Source organism: Osmerus eperlanus, chromosome 9, assembly GCF_963692335.1.
Source record: "Osmerus eperlanus chromosome 9, fOsmEpe2.1, whole genome shotgun sequence".
NCBI lineage: Eukaryota > Metazoa > Chordata > Actinopteri > Osmeriformes > Osmeridae > Osmerus > Osmerus eperlanus.
This window is the reverse complement of record NC_085026.1, coordinates 13,080,874-13,102,430: the sequence shown is the minus strand read 5'-3', so window position 1 is coordinate 13,102,430 and position 21,557 is coordinate 13,080,874. Positions and strand designations below refer to the sequence as shown.

Sequence of the window (21,557 nt, the reverse complement as noted above, 5' to 3'; positions counted from 1 at the left end):
TCCTTATTTCTTGTGTGCATGTGTGTGTGCACGAGTGTGTTCGACCATGTGCGTGTGTATGTGAATGAGAGAATGTGCACGTGTGAGAGAAAGACCAGGAAATGAAGATAAAGAGAGAAACGAGAGAAAAAGAAACAAGAGCACGTCAAACAAAAAAGGGGGAAAAAAGGATGGAATAAGTGTGTCTGTGCACGTGTGTCAGAGAGTGTGTGTGTGTGTGTGTGTGTGGGGGGGGGGGGAAGGTAAGTAGCAGGCTGTTGAGTTGCGGCCCCAACTAATCAAGCCTGTCTGAGTGGGTGTACTGATTGCAGGGTTGCCGTGCTGCTAGCGGCGGCGGCTCTAATTGAGCATGATGAATGTGCTGCTCCGGTGAGGGACAGAGGGACAGCACAAGGCCCTCTTCCCACCTGTTTGGGCTAGCGCCCCCTGCCAGCAACACCCCTCCCACACCCACCCACCCCACCGCTAGCACTGCTAGTGCCCCCCTTGCTAGCGCACGCTAGCACTGCCCCTTCTATCATACCCCCCTGCAAGCGCCCCCCACCCACCTGTTAATATTCTGTGTTTATGGTGTGAGATAATATCATAACTCATAATGCACTTGTGCACTGGATTCACATTTAATTTCCTTACTGTCTCAATGCCTTGTTTTACATATAGAACATATAGTGGCATCTGCAATGATGACCTATGACCTTGACTAAAATGTCATCTCAACACCTATATTGTTTTTTTTGCGAGATATGTATTTGATGCATGAAAGATTAAAACAGAATGTAGGTAATCCATGATGCATCATTGAGAAGATGCTGAGTCACCTAAGCGACTCAAAATATAATAGCACTTTTGAGAATGATGGTGCAGTACGTACTATAATATCATACACTCACACAGTATTACTGAAAAGCTATGATGTATGTGACAGTGGGTTTGAAATTGTCAGCCCCTTCTAGTCAGGTTGCACTTAGGACACACACGCACACACCCGCGCACTCACTCCAGCTGCTAGACCGTCTCATGACCCAGGTGCCCAGACAACTACAGGGCTTCATTCATCAAACTGGACTTGAAACCTGCAACAACTGTGTACTCGGAAACAACTCTCTATCCCTCTCTCACACAAATTCTCACACACACACAAACTAACCAGCAAACACATAGACCATCTCACACACACACAAACTGAAACAGCTGCACTCTGATGAATGCCCTGTATTCATTCCACAGGAAGCTGGTTCATCTGTCACTCCTGACGCAACTCTTCTCTCTCCCCCCCCCCCTCCGCCTCCCCTCATCCTCCTCTTCTGCTCTGATTGTACTCCCAGCTGCTCCCTGCGACAAATGCTCCTTTGATGCATCTTCCCAGCAGCCAAAGCTGCCATCTCCATCCCCCCCACCACACCCTGTGAGGCATGAAAGTCACTTCCAGCAGGCCCTCCTGTGAACCAAAACTCCCCAATGGCCAATTCAACAGTTCCCTCTTCCTGCAAGTGTGTGTGTACGTGAGAGAGGAGAACGTGTTCATGTGGATGGGAGTGTGTAAGGAAGCCATGTGTGTGTGAGAATGTGTGCGAAAGAGCATACACATCTAAGTTTGGCACTACCGCTTTGATCGCTTGCTTTTGTATCCTCGAGCACAATATAAACAACCCACTCATCCCAACAATCTGAGGTCCGTGCTCCGCAGCAGCGGAATACCTGATACTGCAGCCTTCAGAGAGGAACGCTCTGTAATCGTCATTACAATCCTGGTAGATAACATGCCGGTGTCCCTGATAACTTACTAACAGGTATTCAACAGCATGCCCGCAGGGATCGACGCTAATGCTAGTAGCTAATGTTAATAAGTCAGGTGGTTGCGCAGCTCCTGTGTTTAATAAGGCAGCGCTCGACAATGATGTGCTAATGACCCGTCAAGAGGCAGATAGGAATTAGCCTGGTAAACTCCAGAGGTTTGTCATGGCATGGGCTCCTTGGCACGTTTCGGAAGGCAGTTGGAATTGCAATATTGGTTACATACTACTTAGTTGCTTCAGTGGCAACTCCCACTGATCCAGACTTCGTTTTGTTTGAGTTCATGCTCGAATAAGTGCCCCATTTTACCTTCACGCCACACTGAGAATGGGGTCAAACAATCACTCCCATTAAGTCAGGACTTGACCTCAAAATCCTACTTCTGGAGCTCATTGCAACAAATGAGAGATAGTCTGGGTTCTAACATTCCAGAAGAGCTTACAGTTATTAGTGCATTTTATGAAGTGAACCTACCTTAAGATAGTTCTTGCCTGGTAAAGCAGGCTTCCAGGAAATTATTTAATGGTGAAACAGGAAGCAGAATCTGATACACCAGTCCATGTAGAGCAGTCAGTGACACTTGTAAATATGGTTCTTTATTGCACACATGTATTTTTATTTTTAATTCTTTTGGTGTGAGCATCATAACCGGCAGTACATGTTTTATATTCTACGACTTCTATTATATTCCACTATAAAACAAGTTAACAAACAAAACAACAAAATAAAAACTACTTCACATAAAAACGTATAACTCCACAACAAATTCTCACAGATTTTTAGTGCACCCCTATATGTATGAGGATATTATATGGCACAAACTCAGGAGCAAAAAAAAAAATCTCTTTTTTATTTTAGCTTTTACCTCACATCGGTGACAAACAACAGAAAAAAAATTACAAACAAGAAAGTATTTTCCAGTGGGGCTAAATTCCTCATTCCAGGTTTTGGTAGTATTTGCCCTTTAACCACCTGAGTGCTACATCACTATGAGACCATGCTGATGGGTTGACCTGCCGTCGTATAGATTTGCATTGTTTGAGGAATGTTTTTTATTTTGTATTTTTATAAAAGATACGACTCATACAAAACAGAAGGAAGGTAGTCGCACAAAAGTACAATGAATGCCCTGCATTTGTCCAGGTAAAAGGCACTTTGATCTTGAACCACGCACAGCTGTTTCCATACACAGCCATTATTAATGCATAATGTGGTCCAGTCATTTATTGCCACATGGGGAAATACTATAGTTCTTAATATGCTAAAATCTATTTCAGAAAATCGACCAAAAACATAGCAGTTGTGGTTTAACGGCAGACAATAAGGACGACCAAAATCCCAACCTTGGTCAAAATATTCCAGCTAAACAAAAAGGAAAATGAGGCACCACTAATAATCTACAGTGTAAAGAAAAAGCTGAGTGCTCACCGAAAAGAAAAAAAGCCAAGAGAGGGATTTAAATTGTGACTTCAATGACAATGAAAGTAGAAAAATATAAATTTCCAATCTCTGGCAAAGGCACTTGTCACACATTCTAGAACAGATGCAATCTGGGCAGGCAGTGTTTGTTAAACGTTGTGCACCAGAATATGACTTTCCACTTCATATTCTTTTCAAAAGTTTAGTTCAGAGAACAAGCCTTCCTAAAAAACCCTTAACTACCCTTCAGATGGGTTAGTCTCCTTTTCAAGGACGGAATTCAGATACGGTTGTTCTTTTGATACAGAGAATTTCCAATTTCCAAATAACTGCACAAACGAATGGGGAAAGATGCATATTGAGAACACCAAACGAAATTGACAGAAACCTTGCTCCCATTAGTTAATGCCAATATCTAGATTGACAAGCGTCCCTTTATTCAACTGGGTGGTCTCTTCTTTGCTGGTGTCTAGAGCCAGGTGTTAGCAGAGATAACACCCATGCTCGGGTCAGGAAGAAGAATGTTAATGTCAGTCAGCGGAGAAAGTCAAATGTTAGCGGCTTTGATCGCTTTGTTTACTTGAAGAAACTAAGGAATTAGACGGTTAAAGCCTGGGTTGTTTCTGTTGTGCAGAGACACTCAGTGGGTTAAAGTAATCATCATAAAAATAAAATTAGGTTAATCTTTGCGTGTTTGTCAGTTTCAACACCTCGATTAGTGGAGGAAGAAAAAAGGGAAGCCACGAATACAAGAAGAGCAGAACTGAAGGAGACCCGGAGCCTAAACCCACACATTAGTAAACACTGGATGTGCTCGAGGCAGTTTCTTAGACTTTTACAACTTCATCTCAATTCTATAAATTATATTTTGATCCCAAAGTTTGACAATACTACACTACGGGTTTAGAGTCTGACAATGTGGAAGCAGTTTATATGTACTATAAAGCAGAATTACACAATATCCTTTGACATTAGAGGTCCTCCCAAATGACCTACTATCAGCCAGTCAATAGGCACAGACGAAGGGGGCACCAATATCCTAAAGTGTTCAGGACCTGCGTGTAGCACAAGAACACAACTAAATTCATGCATCCTGTTCTATAGCCAATTTACTTATTACTGAAGTGTGAATTGATCAATATCTATATAAGTAGTGTTCTTAGATTATGGATAAGGAACAGTTATAATTGCGAAAGCCCTTTGGCTGTGAGTGTATCAGTGTTTCAAGCAGCTACACATGCACCAATGTTTTGCCTCTGCTACCGTCAGCATTCCATCTTTATAGCGACAGTCCCCCCCCCCCCCCAACAGATGAAGCGAGGTAAATCCCTTCCAATGGCGTTCTCTTATCAATGTATCTAGTCTGGTCTGTAGCTTGGGACTGTAGCTTCATTGTTCTTGGGAAATAATCACGTTATTTTCCTCTTGCATCCCTACAGATCCGATCCTAGAGAGTAGCTTTCCCCTTCTGAGATGGTGTTCTGACAGGACAACACAACAAGAGAGTTGTCATGGAGACAAAGAGACACGGGACACAGCAGCGTGGTGGGGGTGGAGGGGGGGGGAGATTTGAAGGGTGTCAGCAGATCTTTCCAGCAACACAGGTGAGAGTGCGTGAGCGGGTGTGAGGGACAGTTCGGCTCGTGCACAGGTTCCAGTTAGGCAGTGTGTGTGCAAATCTGTGTATGTGGTGCATGCATGATGAAGGACTGTTGTTTGTGTGTACTGGAGTGTACTTGAGGTGTGTGTGTGTGTGTCAGTGTACTGTAAGTGTGTGGTGGCCAGACACCAGTTTTAATTGTGTTAGTCCGTGAACCAGACCAAGGTAGTACATTCATTAAACTGGTTAAAAACACAAGACAAAAAATATCAGCAAGTTAGTAAAATTCTTACTAAGAATGTTTATTAAAATAAATGCCAAGGGGTTAATAAGAAAAATAACAGCATACACCATGAAAACTAAATGCAAGCATGTAAAAATACTTATGACAAGAAAACTAATAAAGTTGCTAATGAGTTAAACAAGCTAGGAATTGGCAAGAAAAACAAAATACAACTCTAGGAAAGGCAACACTCCCCAGGAGAGAGACAGATTTCAAGATGTATGAGTGGATGTGGGGAGCATAGGGAGAGAGGAGGGGCGTAAAAAAAAAATTGCAGTGGGCTTTATCAAATAAAGAGTCAGAAAAATGCTTTTATAATATACATATAAAATGAGATTAGAAAAATACATTATAAACCTGTAACAATGGCTGTAAATTACATTATCATACATGTAGTAGGCAGGTCAGAGAGAGTGCGGTAGAGTTCACCATTTACCTGATGACTTAACCAGCCTTGTACAATGACACAGCGTGTAGGAACATTGCAGAGGGACTATCTTAATACTGTCAAATGCTGAATTGTCATCTCTTGCTCCACTTTAATATTGCATTTCATTTTTTAAAATATAGTTCATAACACTGAAAAGAAGAAAAGAAAAAGATTGAATTGACCTTTTCGCTGTAACAGTATGTATGAGGAAAAATACAGAGCATCATAGACTGCCAGGGAAGGTATATTTCTCCAAAATACCTCATTTGAATGCAAAATTCTAGTTAGAAGAAACCTCAGGTTGTTTCAATAACTGAAAATCAGTTGCCGGTGATTCACTTAGACACAAAGGCAAGGCTTTTCCCAGTCATAGCTGAACTGACCACAGTCTAAATTGGCACCGGTCTGCTTTTCTTTCCTCATCATAAATGTTTTCACTATTATCACAAGCCAATTCCACTACCCCCCCCTCCCCCCCCCAACCACCCATTCTTGTAACATCACATCCAGATTTGGAAACATTGATTCTGGGACTGTACGTCTTATGATTAGATTAGCTTTACTCACTCAAGTTTAGTGGAAAAGCATAGGTGTGGCTTGTGAGTGATTCACCCAGAGTCATGTGGGCTCAGTCTCAGGGAGAGAAGCTCACCAGGAAACTGGTGGTTTCCAGCTTTAGAAACAACAGAGTTTTCAACAACAGAATTTTCTCGCAAACGGACCACCATCCAGTTAATCGTATTTACTCTAAATTCATTTTTTTTCCTCAGCTTAATTATTAAAACACATCCTGGCAGAGCCCTGCTTGGTTATTGGCAGTTCACTTTGTTCTTGGAAGAGTAGTCACAGTAACCAGAAATAAAGATAATAACAGTGATACAATTACCAGAGTCACAACAAAGGAAATCAATTTTAAAGAAAAACCATCTTGTTCAAAATGACAGAGTTAGGGGCCATTAAGAAAACAAAAAACAAAAACTGAATCTCAGGAAGACAAAACCATGGCACATATTTAGCTGGTCAAACGACTGCTATTCTTTTTGCATAGAATAACTTTGGCAGCTCAGCAATATGATGGAGCTACCGGGCTCAACACTAAGAGCTCAAGACCACCTGCCTCTGATCCCACTGCACTTTCCTTGATGGTTCTGGATATTATTGAAACAGAATGTTGACACTTGGAAAACAGAAACGACCGTCAATAAGGCACTTTTGAAACCATCGTTTAATGCTCTCTTGAAGTCTCTCCCTCCAACACACAGCAGTTCTCACATCTTTCCTAGGGTATGACTGGTTTGGTCTTTATTTTCCTCGCCAATAATATCCAAAGTAACACAGCCTCTTTCTCAACATCTTTTTCTTCCTTTTTATGTATTCTGTTTTTAAACTTTTTTATGGTTTTTTTATTTTTTGTAACTGCAAGTTAAGTATAAAAAGCTAAAATTGCCAAAAATATATTTTTATTCTTCTCCAGCATCCTGTAAAAGTATCTAATTTTGTTCTCCTCTGTATGTTTATATGCAATGACCGGTATCTACATTGGTATATATTTATATATATATATAACAGGTATGTATAAAGCAATTTGAACAGGCAGGCATGGCTTTCACATCCTATTTTATCTTGAGAAAGAGTTAAAGAAACAGTTAGGGGCTCAGGAGCTGGACTACCATTATGGGATGTGCAAGAGACACATTGTGGATGCACAACACTTAGAATGATGTGTAAAGGGTTCAAATAAAATCTAAAAATTATTCCAAAATTAATTTGATTCTCAGGAGGGCCAGCATAAGACGCCTGATGATTTGCCTGATGATTTTAAATGGGGTTAAAAAACCTCACACAAGTCTCTGACTTGTGTGAGCACACACAAGTCAGAGACAACTGGAAAAATATAGAACTAAAAATGGCTTGTTCTTTTGGCAGGGGGGGAGGATGCATTAACTTAAATCAAAATTGAAGGCAAAATCAAAAATAGAGGAAAAATTATATGTATGTACAATGCTTCACTATGAGGAGCTGTCTTATCTATGAGGATCATTAGTGTTAATCGTCTGGTTCTCTCTTCATGGGACCGCAAAGATGAAGAATCTCTGGCTTACTGATTGGCTATCATTTTTAATTTATGCAGGCACCACAACACACCCTTTTAACTCTAAGATTATTAAGAGAGCCCTCGGCAGTTAGATACATAATTATATAGATATAGTTAAACTGGAAACCCTTTGGCTAAATATGCACACGTTAATATTTTTTTTTTTTTTGTTAAGTTTGTTTTTGTTTTTGTTTTTTTAATCACAGCTCGCTTAATTCATTGAGATTTCTAAATCTGTCAGGCACTGTATAGTGGACGTGTGGAGGGCGATAGTCATGGTCAGTAGCTAGTGGACTTTACTCATCCACTGTTCCACTGCCCCCAACAACCTCGGCACGTCCTAAACTCAATAGTATTAAAAACACACAGACTCTTCATCCTATTCTTCCCCTTCCCATCCTACCCCCATAGTATGTCCTGACTGCAGCTTGCTGCCCGCTACAGGGATCAGGTGCCAGTTGCGTTCCGTTCTCACTACCTGCTTTGTTTGGCAATTTTCTCAGTACAGAGAGAAGGGAGATGTGTACGACTAAGAACATAATCAAGTGTGGAGAAAATAAAACACAGGAGAAACGGAACACAAACAGAAATCATAAAAAGCTCTGTTTGCAATCAATTTAGCCATGCTTTTAAAAACAGCCGCTTCAGGGCACACCCAGAATGTGTCAGCACATAATTACGTATCAAGAGATTGGATAACAACAGGACTCACGTGAAAATGACAGAAGTTAACAAGTTTGTGTGAGTGTCGTTTCTCGTTCCCTCTCTTTTTCTTTCTTTTTCTTTGCCCAAGCGGGTTTGGAACAGGAGGGGGGAGGGGGGGGTCTTGGGAGGGGTAGGGTGATGTCATCATTGTGTGACAGCATATAGCATGAGATCAACTCAAATTGAAAGTTGTTTATTTCAAACTAGTGAGGTCACCGAATCAGAGCAGGTGGGGGGGGTTGGGGGAGGAGTTTTATTGCTATATAATTCAGTGCAGATTCAGTAACAACACATCCACCCACTTTGTGATTCATGAAGAAAAAGAAAGAGAGAGAATGGGAATTATAACTCAATGAACAAGAAGGAAATTAACATAAAATAAAATAAAAGTCACACAACTTGTTGATGGGTTTTGTTGTGTTTGCTATGAGATTGTGGTGTTTGTGTTTTCATCCAGACATGTTAGAGTAACTGTATGGGCAGGCGCCTCTGTCATTGCGTCCGAGAGGCTAGCAAAAGGCAATTACCAGTTAACTGATCAGCAGGCAGGCTTGGGGCGGCTCGTCATTGGGTGAAGAGTTCAGAGGTCAGAAGGTCATGTGTTAGTTGCCGGTGGCGGCTAGGTGGTTAGAAACAAAAAACAAAACAAACAGAAAAAAAAGATAGAAAGGATATTAGTGTCAGCAAGAAGAGACTGGAATGACATCATTTTAACAATAAAATGAATGCAATCTCTTTTTCCCCCCTAATTCCTTGGCCAAGAGTCAAACCCAGCTGATCTCGTTATAATCATGACGTTTTTACATCATGATCCCAACTACTAAGCCCCCAACCTGAATCAAAACCATGTTTCATTAAAGCGCTACATTACCCCCAGTACCAACAAACAGAAGCAGAGGTCAAACAGACAAACAAAGTACACAAAAACTAGTATGTTTAGTTCCTTTCAAGTAGGAATGCAAGTTACGATCAGTGTAATTAGTGGTAAGGAGACTTACGGAGACTAGTGTTATTTGGTGAATAAAAGTAAACTAGTACTACGCAATGAATAGATAGATCATTGATTTCCGATTATTTCTCTCTTTTATTTATAAGTATTTTTATATTTACAGGAGCCATAAATACATTTGATATAAAACGGTCAAATATAAAATTAGTACCTTGTGTACAACCGAAATATAATACCAAAAGTTATTTCCATGTATTTATCTTTATTTCATTATTTGCGAGACACCCGAGAGAACTCTAGCCTTCTCAGATGTATGAGCCTGCCTGTGAATTTCTACATGGAGATATATGAAGAGACAAAGCAAACATTAAGGCAGAAAAAAAATCAAGGAGTAAAACGATGCCTGCTAGCAACTTGGCACTGTAGCTACACTGATCCATCCTGACTACCATGCAGACGATCAAGTGGGCCTCCTATCCTCATGTCCTCTCCTCCATCTGCACTCACACTGATCCATCAGAGGAACCACTCCAATCCTCCGGGTAAAGAATGCATCTTTATTTCTCCTTCCCCTGGACCTGATCAAAAATGACAGGACTGGTCAAAACGGAATAGAGGAACGGAGGCCTGAACCAGTCCAGACATTACAGTCCAGATATGACCTCCAGGGGAAAGAAGGATACATTTCACATATTTGGAGTGGGCGTCAGTGTAGGTGGAGGCAGAGGAGAGAAAGACACTGTGAGCAACGCAGAGATGCAGCTGTAGTAACCTTTAAGAGCTGCTGCCTTGCACTTCCTTTAAGAGGATCAGATACAGTAAATGATGCATGGGAACAAGTCTGACCTATTTTGAGGCTTTAATATCACTTAAGAGGAATGTAACTAAATAGCTTGAGCACTGCGTGCTGTGGACTACCTGTCCTGTCAGAAGGTGGGGGTTCAGTCATGTAAACCAAAGCAACGTAGATTGCTTTTTGCCTGAGCTTTCAAAATATGTTAAATAGATCAATGGAGCGCTATGAATGTAAACATAATGTGCATACCACAGGCAACCATTTAGCTGGTGTGTGGATGTGTAGGGAAGGAAGGTGGTGGTGGCAGCGAAAATAAAAAAATTAAAACGACACAAATAAACTGTAAATCCCAACTAAAGGCAATAAAGTCAATGCAATTAAAAAACAGTCAATAGTAGAGTATCTTAGAGACTAAACTGACCTCTGTCTGCGGTCACAATCCTTTGGTAAGGATGGACCCGAGTGTCATGCCGTCTCACTTTAGTAGCCATTGCACCTAGATTGCAACAGGTCCACAAGGTTAGAAACCATTCACTTTAAGAGGGAGAAAGACAGTTCTCACAGTAACAACAATATTCACATTTAACGCATTTATACTGCTTATGCAATGCACACAGATTAGTATTATACATATTATACAGGAATTACATGATACATACATTTATGTATAGAAAATGCATAGAAAAAATAATACATCTTTCGTATTTAACTTGATATTTATAACTGTATAACTTAGGGTAAGAAAATTCCACAGTACTGAAGTGTTAAGCGGGTTCTTTGAATGGGGGCGGGCAGGGGAACAGGGAACCACTAGGCTGTCTGAGTCTTCCTGTGGGATGCAGAGGGGGGATTGAGAGAAATTTGTCTCTCAATTTTAGAGGTTGAAAATCCAATAGAGCTCTGGTGGTAATTGAATAGTGCTAGACACCACCTGGCTCTCAAACACCCTTCTCTCTCTCTTTCAATTTCTCATTCGCTTTTCACTTTATTTCTGAATCTTTTCGCTCTTTCTTTCTCTCTCTATATTTTCTCTGTCAATCTGCTCACTGCAAGCAGAACCAGGCCTGTCATTTTGCCTCCCTCATATTTGTCACAAAATATTTTGTTTCGCATTTGTGATCTCTCTTGGTAGTCAGTTCATTCTGTGTCATCAGGTGTGTAGGTATGTGTATGGTGGTGGATTTAATTCCCATAAAGGGGAACCCTAACCCACAAAAAAAAAAAAACCTTGAATGAAAATCTTTCAAAGCTAAACCCTAGCATGTCTTCCAGACTGAAAAGACAAATATCAATACCCAGAGAAGGCTTGTTCTAAAAGTGTGATCCAGGGTATAAATCCATGAAGGATAAACAAAAACAAAAAAATACTAATAAACGTGATCAAAAACGCTAGCCAGAGCACAACACAGCCAGATATCATTCCAAGAACTCTGGAGTTATATCTCTTCAGCTTTTATGCGGCAGAGTCAATATTTTAGATTTGTTTTCTTGCCAGGAAAGATGGTTTAGCTGGTAGGAGGCCAAGGAGATGGCAGAAGGATGCGTGCGTCGCCATATTTCTCTTCTGTTCATTACAGAGAGTGCGGTTAAAGAGATTTGTGTCTGAAGCCTTCATTGGCTTAAATGGTAACCCGCCCCTGTGGAATGGTTTGCCGCGACAACGGGATGGGCACAGAGTCAAATGCACACCATGCACTTCATGCACAGTTTTGACTTGTTTAAACGATTCTTTTTTTAAAAGAGCCTTGATGGAATGTTGGCCCAGGTTGGGACTTGGAAGGATTCTATTCTGGAATGTTCGTTGGAAGAAAAGAGGTGGCTTCACCACATTCCTAAACTGTCTGAGAGCAGCAGCTCTCCTTTCCTGGCCGGGCAGGAGACAGACCTGCCATGGTTGGCTGACGACTCCTCACGCCCACATTCCACTCTCCAACACCAGATGTCCTCGAGTCTCCTCCATCACCGCCTGCCTGCACCTGGCTAGCACTAGCAGCTCAGCCGCGTGTGAATGTGTGTGTGTGTTCCTTTGGGCCTGCTAGCTGAAGGGGACGATCAATACAGTGAGTAAATAAAACGCTTTAAGCTCCTGTAACCCTCAGAGTTAAAGGGGGGAAATCCAGTGGTGTCTGTTCTCCGCAAACGCTCCCAGAGGCAGCGCTAATGCACAGGTTAGCTGGGCCGCTGCTAGCCTTGCTGGCGCAGTCTGATGATGTCAGAGCAGCCACACACACCTCTGCCACACTGCCAAGACACGAATACTAACTGTTACAGGGAGAACATACCACAGCCTACCATTATTATCTGCCTAAATCAGAAGGTGACAGCTCTGATAAAACAGATTTTTGGCAGAGTGGGGCTTTGTGCCTCAGCGCTGGTGTGTTTGCATACCCATGTGTGCGCACACACACACAAACAAACAAAGCTTAACGTATTCCCCTGACATCTTAGCTAAGGGAGCGGCAGAAATCTGTACAGAGGTGAAGTTCAAGAGGGTAAAAATAAGACAATGGCAGAGGGTTGAGGAGAGACCAAAAAAAAATAAAAAATAAGGAAAAGAAAGACTGGAGGAATTTAATGAACATCCCCAGCGGGACGCAGAGGGACGCTCGGCAGGCTTCAAGGCCAGGAGCGGAGCAGAGCGGGAGGAGAGAAAAATCATTTCAAAAGCCTCTGAAATCCAAGGGGATCTACCACCAGACTGAATGTGCCTCCGGCAAGCGCATGAAAACAGTGCACAAAGTTTGTGTGTGTGTGTATATAAACATGTTTGTATGTGTGTGCCATCTTCAAACAAAAGAAAATTCCTCCTACATAGGGGCCTGGCATTAAATGAGTACAATACTGCGCTGTGGAATGCAGCCGTGACTGAAAGCTGAGGCCTGGGTCCTGCTAGGTGATGAGAGCAACTACATCAGCTGATCCCTACCTGTCTCCCTCAGAAAGTGACTCCCTAGCCAGACAGGTGCCCTAGCAGGGGATCTCCCTGTCCCCCCGTGCCCAGTATTAGTTCATCCATCCATCCCGGCCGGCCTCCCCCGCCGGCCATCCTCCCTCAACCAACATCACCACTCTGTTGTCCTCAGCTGGAGACGACATATTTACCTTTCAACAAGTCCTGACTGTGGCTCATCGAAGCCGCGTCCAGTAACCCACCGTGGTAAAAAAAGCTGCCCTCCTGTCCGGGGCTAAAGCTGGCGGCGCCCATGCCCCAGGGTCGCTTACCTAGAACCCCACTGTGCTCGAGGGGGTACTCCAGCAGGGAGGTGGGCGCCAGGGTGTACGGGTAGTCATAGGGGGTGGTGTAGATGATGCCGCCATCTGGCGTGGGGGGCACCAGGGTGGGGGTGCCGTTGGGGAGCATGGCGGCCATTTGGCCTGGTCTGATGATGTTCATGATGGGGGTCCCTCCTGGTGTTGGGGGGCGCATGCTCCCAGGGGGCAGCACCTGGCCCGGGGGGGCCGCTATGAGGCGGGGGCCCTGAGCGGCGGCGGCCGCCGCTGCAAGAGAGAACGCAAGGGTGGCTGCCATAAGCAACAGAGTGAAGGACAGGAGAGAGAGAGAGAGACAAAGACACAAATAGACAGAGAGAGAGAGAAATAGAGACAAAGACACAAATAGACAGAGAGAGAGAGAGATAGAGACAAAGACACAAATAGACACAGAGAGAGAGAGACAAATGGACACAGAGAGAGAGAGACAAAGACACAAATAGACAGACAGAGAGATACAGACAGAGACAAAGACACCAAGACACACAGAGAAAGAGGCACAGACAGAGAGAGGGGTAAAGAGAGCAGTAAGAGAGAAAGGACAGATAAAAGGTATATAAAGAGAGAGAGTGACAGAGATAGAGGACCAGGGTGGCAGATGTGGTGGTGTGGGTGATCAAATCACAGGTGGAGAAATAAAGCAAGAGTGAAAATACAAAAGCAGGAAAGGAGGGGGGAAGTTCGGGGGGAGGAGGGAAGGAGAGGAGGAGGGAGAGGAGGGTGGGAGGGAGGGAAGGAGGAAAAGGGCGAAAAAAGGATCAAATTAGTCCATGCAATGATCACGGTGGTGAACCACAAAAAGCCACAATCTAGCAAAAAAATAAATATCAGGAAAATCAAAAGAAAAACCCATACCAAAATAAAACTGCTGCCTTCACCCAAATGCACAGACCATAATAAGCATACCAATCACCACAACATCTAGGCAAAACATTCTGCAGGCAGCACATGTGATCAAAACAGATCCAAGCCCCCCGAGCGGGGCTGGATGTGATGGTGGAGCGGGGGAGAGCTGGCAGGGAGGACCCGTTTGAGAGCGACCACGTTAGAACCCCCCCCCTCCCCCTGCTCTCCTCTGCACCACCGTCACACCACGGAGGTCGGGGTGACACACAAAAACACAATCAATACAGAAATGAGAAGAAGAAAAAAAATTGTTTTCAAAAATGGGTTTGTGTTTGTTGTGTGGTAAACTGCACACAACAGTGCTCACCAGCCAGGGTCAGGGCAAATGAATCAATGGTTTACATTAAGCTCCCGTGTCATATTGGCTGTCTGGCTAATTCATATTATGGGTTACTAATGCCTCAGCAGAGCCAGGGCTGCTAGACTGAGGTCTGGTCATTAGAAAACCAAATCAGCTGTTGCTGTTCAGGTTACCCAGGTTACGAATGGGGAAATGCGTCCAGAACTAAATCAGGCAGAAAAAGGCAACAGTGCTTTCATGACCAAAACACATTCTGGTGACGATAACATTTAGAACATTCCAAACATGTGAACAAGTGTCATGGGCTGATGCAATCCCAGACCACACGCACATGACTGGACGATGGGCGGGCCCCTCGGACAGGAAGGACGAGATGATTGGACAACACAGTGTATGTGAGTGATGCGTGAACTAAGCTTGGACATGCAGTGATGAGCAAGTGGGATCCTGCAGGGAAGGAGTCAGAAGCCACCGGGAGTTTGCAGCAGTGTGTGATCAGTATGGGTGACGGGGAGGGGGGGAAGGGTTCTGTTCTTATGGATACAGCTGGTTGTGGAGGTAGACAGAGTTTATGTTGAATGATGGAGAGAAAGATGAAGTAGTATAGTTGTCTATGGGAGAGTGTATCTGTTGCACGTGTGTTAATAAATATGTCAAAATTAGTACACTATTATGAAGATCTTGTGCGTGTTCATTCAAGACATTTTAACTGTTGTAATCATTATGAAGTGAAGGAGATGACTGTTAAATAATTAGCTCTGGGATTGTCATTAAAGTGAACCTGTGTGTGTGCGTGTGCGTGCGCGTGCGTGTGTGTGCGTGTGCGCAGGCTTACGTGTCTTGATGTTGGTGTCTCTGTAAGTCCCGTTCAGGATGGCCAGTTCCATCAGCTGCATCTTCTTCAGGTTGTCTTCACCCTCCGCCTGTAAACACACAAACACAAGAAACATCAGCTAACAGTTCACACAAGTAAAGACGTCTTTCACCATCAATCAATACCATTTCTGTTTTTTCCCCCGCTGAAGGATGAGCCATGAGGGACAGTCTTATGGTCTGGCCCTGTCGGCTGCTTTCATTCTGGATAAGGATGTGTGTGTGTGGCGTAGAGCGAGACAACTAGATTAGCCGTTGTCACCCTGTGGCCTGCCTTGCTGCTGCTGAAACGCTGACGGGGACTTGAGCTCCAGTCTGCATCACGGAAGCCCACGTCAGCCCTTTAAGATCATAATTAGTCATGTTTTCCCCTGTTCCCTTGTGCACGATCAAATGCGCAATAATAGCCCCGGTTAATGTCGGTCCTGTCAATTAATGTTTGGATAAATAAATACGTAAGCAGCGCCACTCTCATTAGCGTCAAATTAGGGAGGTGAAATTATTCACAGAACGCAATTAAGTTAGCACCACTCTTCCTCTCTCCAAACCTGACAACTACACGCAAAAGCACAGTTCCAGACAGAACGATTCCACAAAGAGAATGAGAAGTAGATGATGGGAACACGCATACACACACACACATTTTGTGATCCGTGTTGCAGCGACAACTGCCATTGTGACGACCAGCTTGTTGAGTTGTTCTGACAGATGGATTATTGTGTTGTGTGTGCAGAGGCGATGCGAGGCCGAGGAAGAGATGTTTCAAATCCCAGACTGCTCCAAGAGGTAGAGCTCACACACCTGCTAGATCCTGTCTATCTTCCCCATCGCTAGCATATTGAGTCAGCTATGGTAGAGCGAGCACCTTCAGATGACTGTTATTCTCCCAGAATGCCCCCCCTCTCCCTCCCTCGTCCACCTTCACTCTCGTCCTCTCGTTTACACAATCTCTAATTAAATCAATCCCTGACCCTCACCACCGTCCAACCCCGCCCCTCTCCAGGAGAGAATCTACCAGAGAATCTGTTCTAACTGCTTCTTGGAAGCAAGCAGCTGGCTTTTATACCCTCCACTCTCTCTCTCCCTCTCTGTTTTATCTACCGCCGCCCCAAAGTGTGTCAGTCTGTTTGGAACGGCGCCAGACTGTTGTTAGACAAAACAGAGAAGAACGGGGGAAGAGGAGGACAAGAGGAGAGGGAAAAGAATACAGAACAAAAAAAAACTGAACACTGGAGGCAGTCAAGGAGAGGTTCGGTTACAAAAAAACTAAACACATCTCCTTCCCTCTCCCTCTCTCTGGCCCTCATTCCATACCCCCCTCCATCCCTCCCACACTCTCTGTTTCAATGAACTCTGCGTTGCTTCAACACTGTTCTTTTGGTGAGGTTAGCTGTGAAAGAGGTGGAGTACAGAACCAGCCCCAGGCAATAGACAACCCCCGTCAGTTGCTAACTGGCATGGGTTGAAAACACATATCAAATACTTATTGGGCGGCATTTACAAAATGGCAGTCTACCTGACCCCGGTTTTGACACACTCTACCCCCCCCCCCCCCTCCCCACACCCACAGCAGTGTCTGTCGAGGTAAACACACACAGTGCTGTGCAGCCATGCTGGCGGAGTGGATGGCCCGAGGCGGGACCGTGAGACTGGCTGCTTTCACCTCCTCAACAACACCTTCACCGTGACATGGAGAACCTGCACACTCACAAGTCTACACTCAGGAGAAAGAGGATGAGAGACAGCCAAAGGGAATGAGAAAAAAGAAAAGGAGAGACAAGAGTGAGAGAAATTCAGGACGAGAAAGAGAGGAAGGGAAAGAAAGAGGGAGAAAGAGGTGACAGAAGAGTAAAAGAGAGAATGAGAAAGGGAGGGAGGGAGAAAGAGAGAAACAAACGAGAGTGAGAATGACCCTTCAGGGATAAGAGTGTCTGAGTTTGTCTGGGTGATGAGGATTCTCTTCTCCACCCCCCTGCCCCTTACTGTACAACTGCCTCTGGTGTCCTTGTGTGGGTGTGTGTGAGAGTGTGTGTGTGTGTGTGTGTGAGAGAGTGTGTGTGTTTGTGTGTGTAAAGAAAGAGTACAGCCACCTAGCTGGCAATGGCTCAGCAGCAGTAATGCATGCTGTGCTATAGTGAGGAACAGGGCGCCAGGGCCTGCGTGCGTGTGAATGATGGATGTGCAGGGTGTGGGGGTTAAAGAGGCTCCAGGGTTGGGTGTGCCACCATCTATCCACTCCTGCACAGGACAGCAAAATAGAGGGCAGCATCGGGGACACTGCCAGGGGAAAAGTGTGTTTGGGGGTGTGTGTGTGTGGAACGTCAGGGCACATTGTTTTTTCACACATTAAACAGTTGTAACAATACAACTAGTCTTCAGAATAAGTCCTCATCGCATACACACACAGGCAGCTGTCGCTGCCACACTGATGTCTGGTGATGATGGGGGGTGTGTGTGTGTGTTAGCGTGTTGCAGAGGGGGGAAAGACCTCTGCTGGAATGAGAAATGAACACTGGAATCCCTGAGAGGGATGTATACATGATTACAAGACTGGGATGGGAAGTTTCCCCTTTCCAGACATACTACATACACGTTCCCCTGTACATCTGTGGAAGCCACTCAATAACGCTGCTCTATCCACAGGAATCCCATTCAATCAATGAGTGAGACCTATTTGTGAAATCAGCAGAGCGGGAAAAGCTATCAGGGAGGAGGGGTTAGGCGGTGTGTGTGTGTGAGAGAAATACAGCGAAAGCAGCATCATCATCTTGTCAACCTGACAGATGAGGTCAACAGGCTCGTCACACACACACACAGCCTGTCAGACATGGAGACAGAGAGATCTATACACAGTGACCCTCCCACGGTTTCCAGCGTTCCGTCCGCCTCACTGCTAACCCTCCAGCAGACGGATCCCATCCCGACACACCCAGGGCGGGGTGGTCTGCTGCTGATGCGTGCGGAGGACACGCTCAGCAACACATGTGGGAGCGTGTTATTGGAGCCACCCCCTCCCATCACCCCCTCCCCCAGTCTCACCCCCCCCCCCCCCCCCCCCCCCTTTCCACCAGCACCTCCTCGCCCCTAGACAAACAGAGAAGGCGCCTGGGCTGCGGTGGGATCGTTTGCTCATGTCTGCCGCTGCCGGAGCGTTTGCTCATGTCTGGCAGAGGGCCCTGTGTTTGTGATGCACAGCAGAGAGAGGGGGGGGGGGGGGGAAGAGAGAGAGAGGAGAGAGAGAGAGAGGAGAGAGAGAGAGAGAGAGAGAGAGAGAGAGGAGAGAGAGAGAGAGAGAGAGAGAGGAGAGATGAGAGGAGAGAGAGAGAGAGAGAGAGAGAGAGAGAGAGAGAGAGAGAGAGAGAGAGAGAGAGAGAGAGAGAGAGAGAGAGAGAGAGAGAGAGAGAGAGAGAAAAACAGAGTGAGGGAGGGAGATGGGAACGTCTGTTAAGTGGGGTCGAGGGGAAGAGAGAGCAAGACAGTGAGTAGAAGAAAGAAGGGGGAAAAAGGGAATAGGAAAAGAAAACTCCTTTGGGGTTTGACGCTCTGCTCTGCTCCCCGCTTCTCTTCATGGGCCCGTCTGCCAATCATAACAAAGAGGAGGAGGAGGAGGGAAGGAACGATGGCTAAACGACTAGGGCAGGCTGGGTGAGGTTCAGAGAGGCTGGGTGAGGCAGAGAGGAGGCTGGGTCAGGGTCAGGTTCCACCCGGTTGCTCCCATTACCACCAGAGTAAACAGAACCCTGCTCCGTCTGCAGGGAGGAGGACCAACAAATGCGTGCGACTGAGGAATGAAAAAATGATGGCGAGGGAGGTTATGAGGGGCTGGAGGAGGGATGGATGACTCCACATTAAGTAATTCAGGGGTGGGACTTTGTGTGGCAGCTGGTTTTTCTCTTTTCCTCTCCCCCCCCCCCCCCCTCTCCCCTCTTTTTGGGATCCTCCCAAAACCTAACATCTGGAGAACAATGATTACTCTCTCCATGTTGCCAAGACAACTTATCAAGAATGCACCAGACTCCAGAGAGCAAGAGGCGGTGAGAGAGAGGGATGGATAGAGAAAGAGAGAGAAGCTGTGAAAGGGAAAGAGAGAGATGCAGTGAAAGAAAAAGAGAGCGAGATAGAGGAGGAAGAGAGTGGAATTGGGCCGTTTAAAGCCGTTCCTGGTGAACCCTAGAAAGAAGCTCAAACCTGGGCAAACACTCAATGTTTCACCAGACAGAAAGACCAGGAATAAATCACCCCCCTACAAGACAACAAGAGAGATCTCTCAAAAAACATACTTTCAATCTAAGCAAGGACCAAATCATTGTGGGAGAAAGTGGAGAGCAAATGCTGTTTGTTCTCTCGTCAAATCACGCCGCACTTTTTCAAACTGCAATTTTCTTTCCTTTTTTTGTTTGAACATCTCCCTCTGTAAAACCTCCACCCAACAATTTCTTTCTCCCCCAGTCAACGCAATCGCCTGCAACTCCCTCTCTCTTCTGACAGTGTCTAACCCTTCCCAGCACTCCGACAAAGCCTCTTTATTTCATCTATTACCCTCTCTCTCTTTCCTGTCAGTTGGCGTGAGCTAGCGCTAGCAGCTTCTCACCACGCTAACCCCCCCCCCCCCCCCATCACCCTCAGTTGCTCATTTACATAGACAGTCAGATTAGTCCAACTGGGTGACTGTGCTCCTCCCCCTCCGACTGACAGGCCAATCAGCGGCCTCACTTCCCCCCTTCACGGGACACAGGAAGCAGATGACGCTCTGCGCGGTCCTGCTGGGTGTAGATAGTGGGGAGACTTGGTGGAGGTGGAGTGATTAGATGGCAGCGGCGGTGCGGTGAGGCAGGGTGGCAGGCCCTGGCGCTGGCTGCACAGGGGCTTATTAGAGGCCCTCATTGGGCCGGGCTGGACAAGCTCAGGGCCCTGCGGACGGCCCGTCAAGATCACCCACACACGGCCAGACACATGCTCTAGACGTCTCCGTGTCCTCCCTTCACAAGGCAGAGAGAGCAGCACTGTCTAGCACCCTCCCACCGTGAGAGAGACCAGCGTCCTCCCACCAGGAGAGGGAAACCACCCAGTCACTACCGGAGTTATAGCATTACACAACATGACAGCAGTAGGAGGGGGATTAAGCATAGGATAAATAAACCAGGGAAAATATACAGATGTGGTGAAAAATCTTACAAGTGTGTATACTCCAGCTTTGACAAACAGATGATGTTGCAAGCAAACAGCAGGGCGTGGAGTGGGAAAGACAATATGAGGCCAGGAAAACATGGAGAACATTAAAGTGATCCATGTTCTCTACTGGCTAAACATGCTGTTAACCTACGGGAGACAGCTGTCCGACAGAGATCCCCCCCCCCCCCCATCTCCTCTCTCTGCTCCCGCACTTAATCCACCCCCGGTCCTCTCTTGGTATACATCAGGCACTCACTATCCCCCTCCCTCTCTCTCCATCTCTCTCCTCTCCCCCCCTCCCTCTGCCAGACGATATATTGTTTCGTGCCGGTGATCCCTTAATGCCATCCAATCGAGATGGGTAGATCTTGAGGGGATTTGGCCAGGGATGATTTTGGATGGTTTAAATACAGACGGATTAGCATGCGATGCCCAGATCCTGACTGAAGCTGATAGGAGTCAGCAGTCAGCCGCCAGCCAGCTCTCCAGCCCCCTGCCCCTAGGGGGGCTGTGCCCTCACCACAGCCCCCCTAGGGGCAGGGGGCTGTGCCCTCACCACAGCCCTGGCACGCTATGCTGGAGGTGGCCCCTTCGCTGGCATTGGTAAGTGAGAGTTTGTGTGTAGGCTACCTGGGGGAGAGGGGACTGTTCAGAAGCAAAAACTTAGGATACACACATTAATAATGTGTTCAACAGTGTTGATGAGACAACAGGTGAAAGCTTGAGCTGAGAGACAGGGTGAAGGGACTGACTGGCAGTGCTGAAGGAGGGGTGGACAGTGAGGGGTGGACAGGGAGGGGTGGACAGGCCAGCTGAGGGTGGGCTGGGACTGGAGAGACGGCTGGAGGACCGGAGGCATCGCAGCAGCAGCAGGCCCCCTGTGGCAGCTGCATGGTGAGGGAGTCTGGGCTGGCAGGCCCCTGAGAGCTGAGCTCCACACAATCCCATTCCACTGCTTCAACAC

The 21,557-nt window shown here is 45.8% G+C and overlaps 1 protein-coding gene across 6 annotated transcripts in view; it reads right to left on the bottom strand.

The window, feature by feature from the left end:
* Window positions 1–2,368: 2,368 nt before the first annotated feature.
* Window positions 2,369–21,557, bottom strand: part of qkia (QKI, KH domain containing, RNA binding a) — a 72,348-nt gene continuing 53,159 nt past the window's right edge. The window contains exons 5-9 of one of the 6 annotated variants that reach the window (XM_062469602.1): window positions 15,384–15,471; window positions 13,174–13,593; window positions 10,493–10,567; window positions 9,783–9,853; window positions 2,369–8,945 (exon numbers count right to left, since the gene is read on the bottom strand). In XM_062469602.1, the coding sequence (XP_062325586.1) occupies window positions 9,792–9,853; window positions 10,493–10,567; window positions 13,174–13,593; window positions 15,384–15,471 (645 nt within the window). In that variant the 3' untranslated portion in view covers window positions 2,369–8,945; window positions 9,783–9,791. Of the gene's footprint in view, window positions 8,946–9,390; window positions 9,854–10,492; window positions 10,568–13,173; window positions 13,594–15,383; window positions 15,472–21,557 lie in introns of those variants that run through there. The other 5 variants (XM_062469604.1, XM_062469608.1, XM_062469603.1 and 2 more) reach the window with 5 other exon arrangements.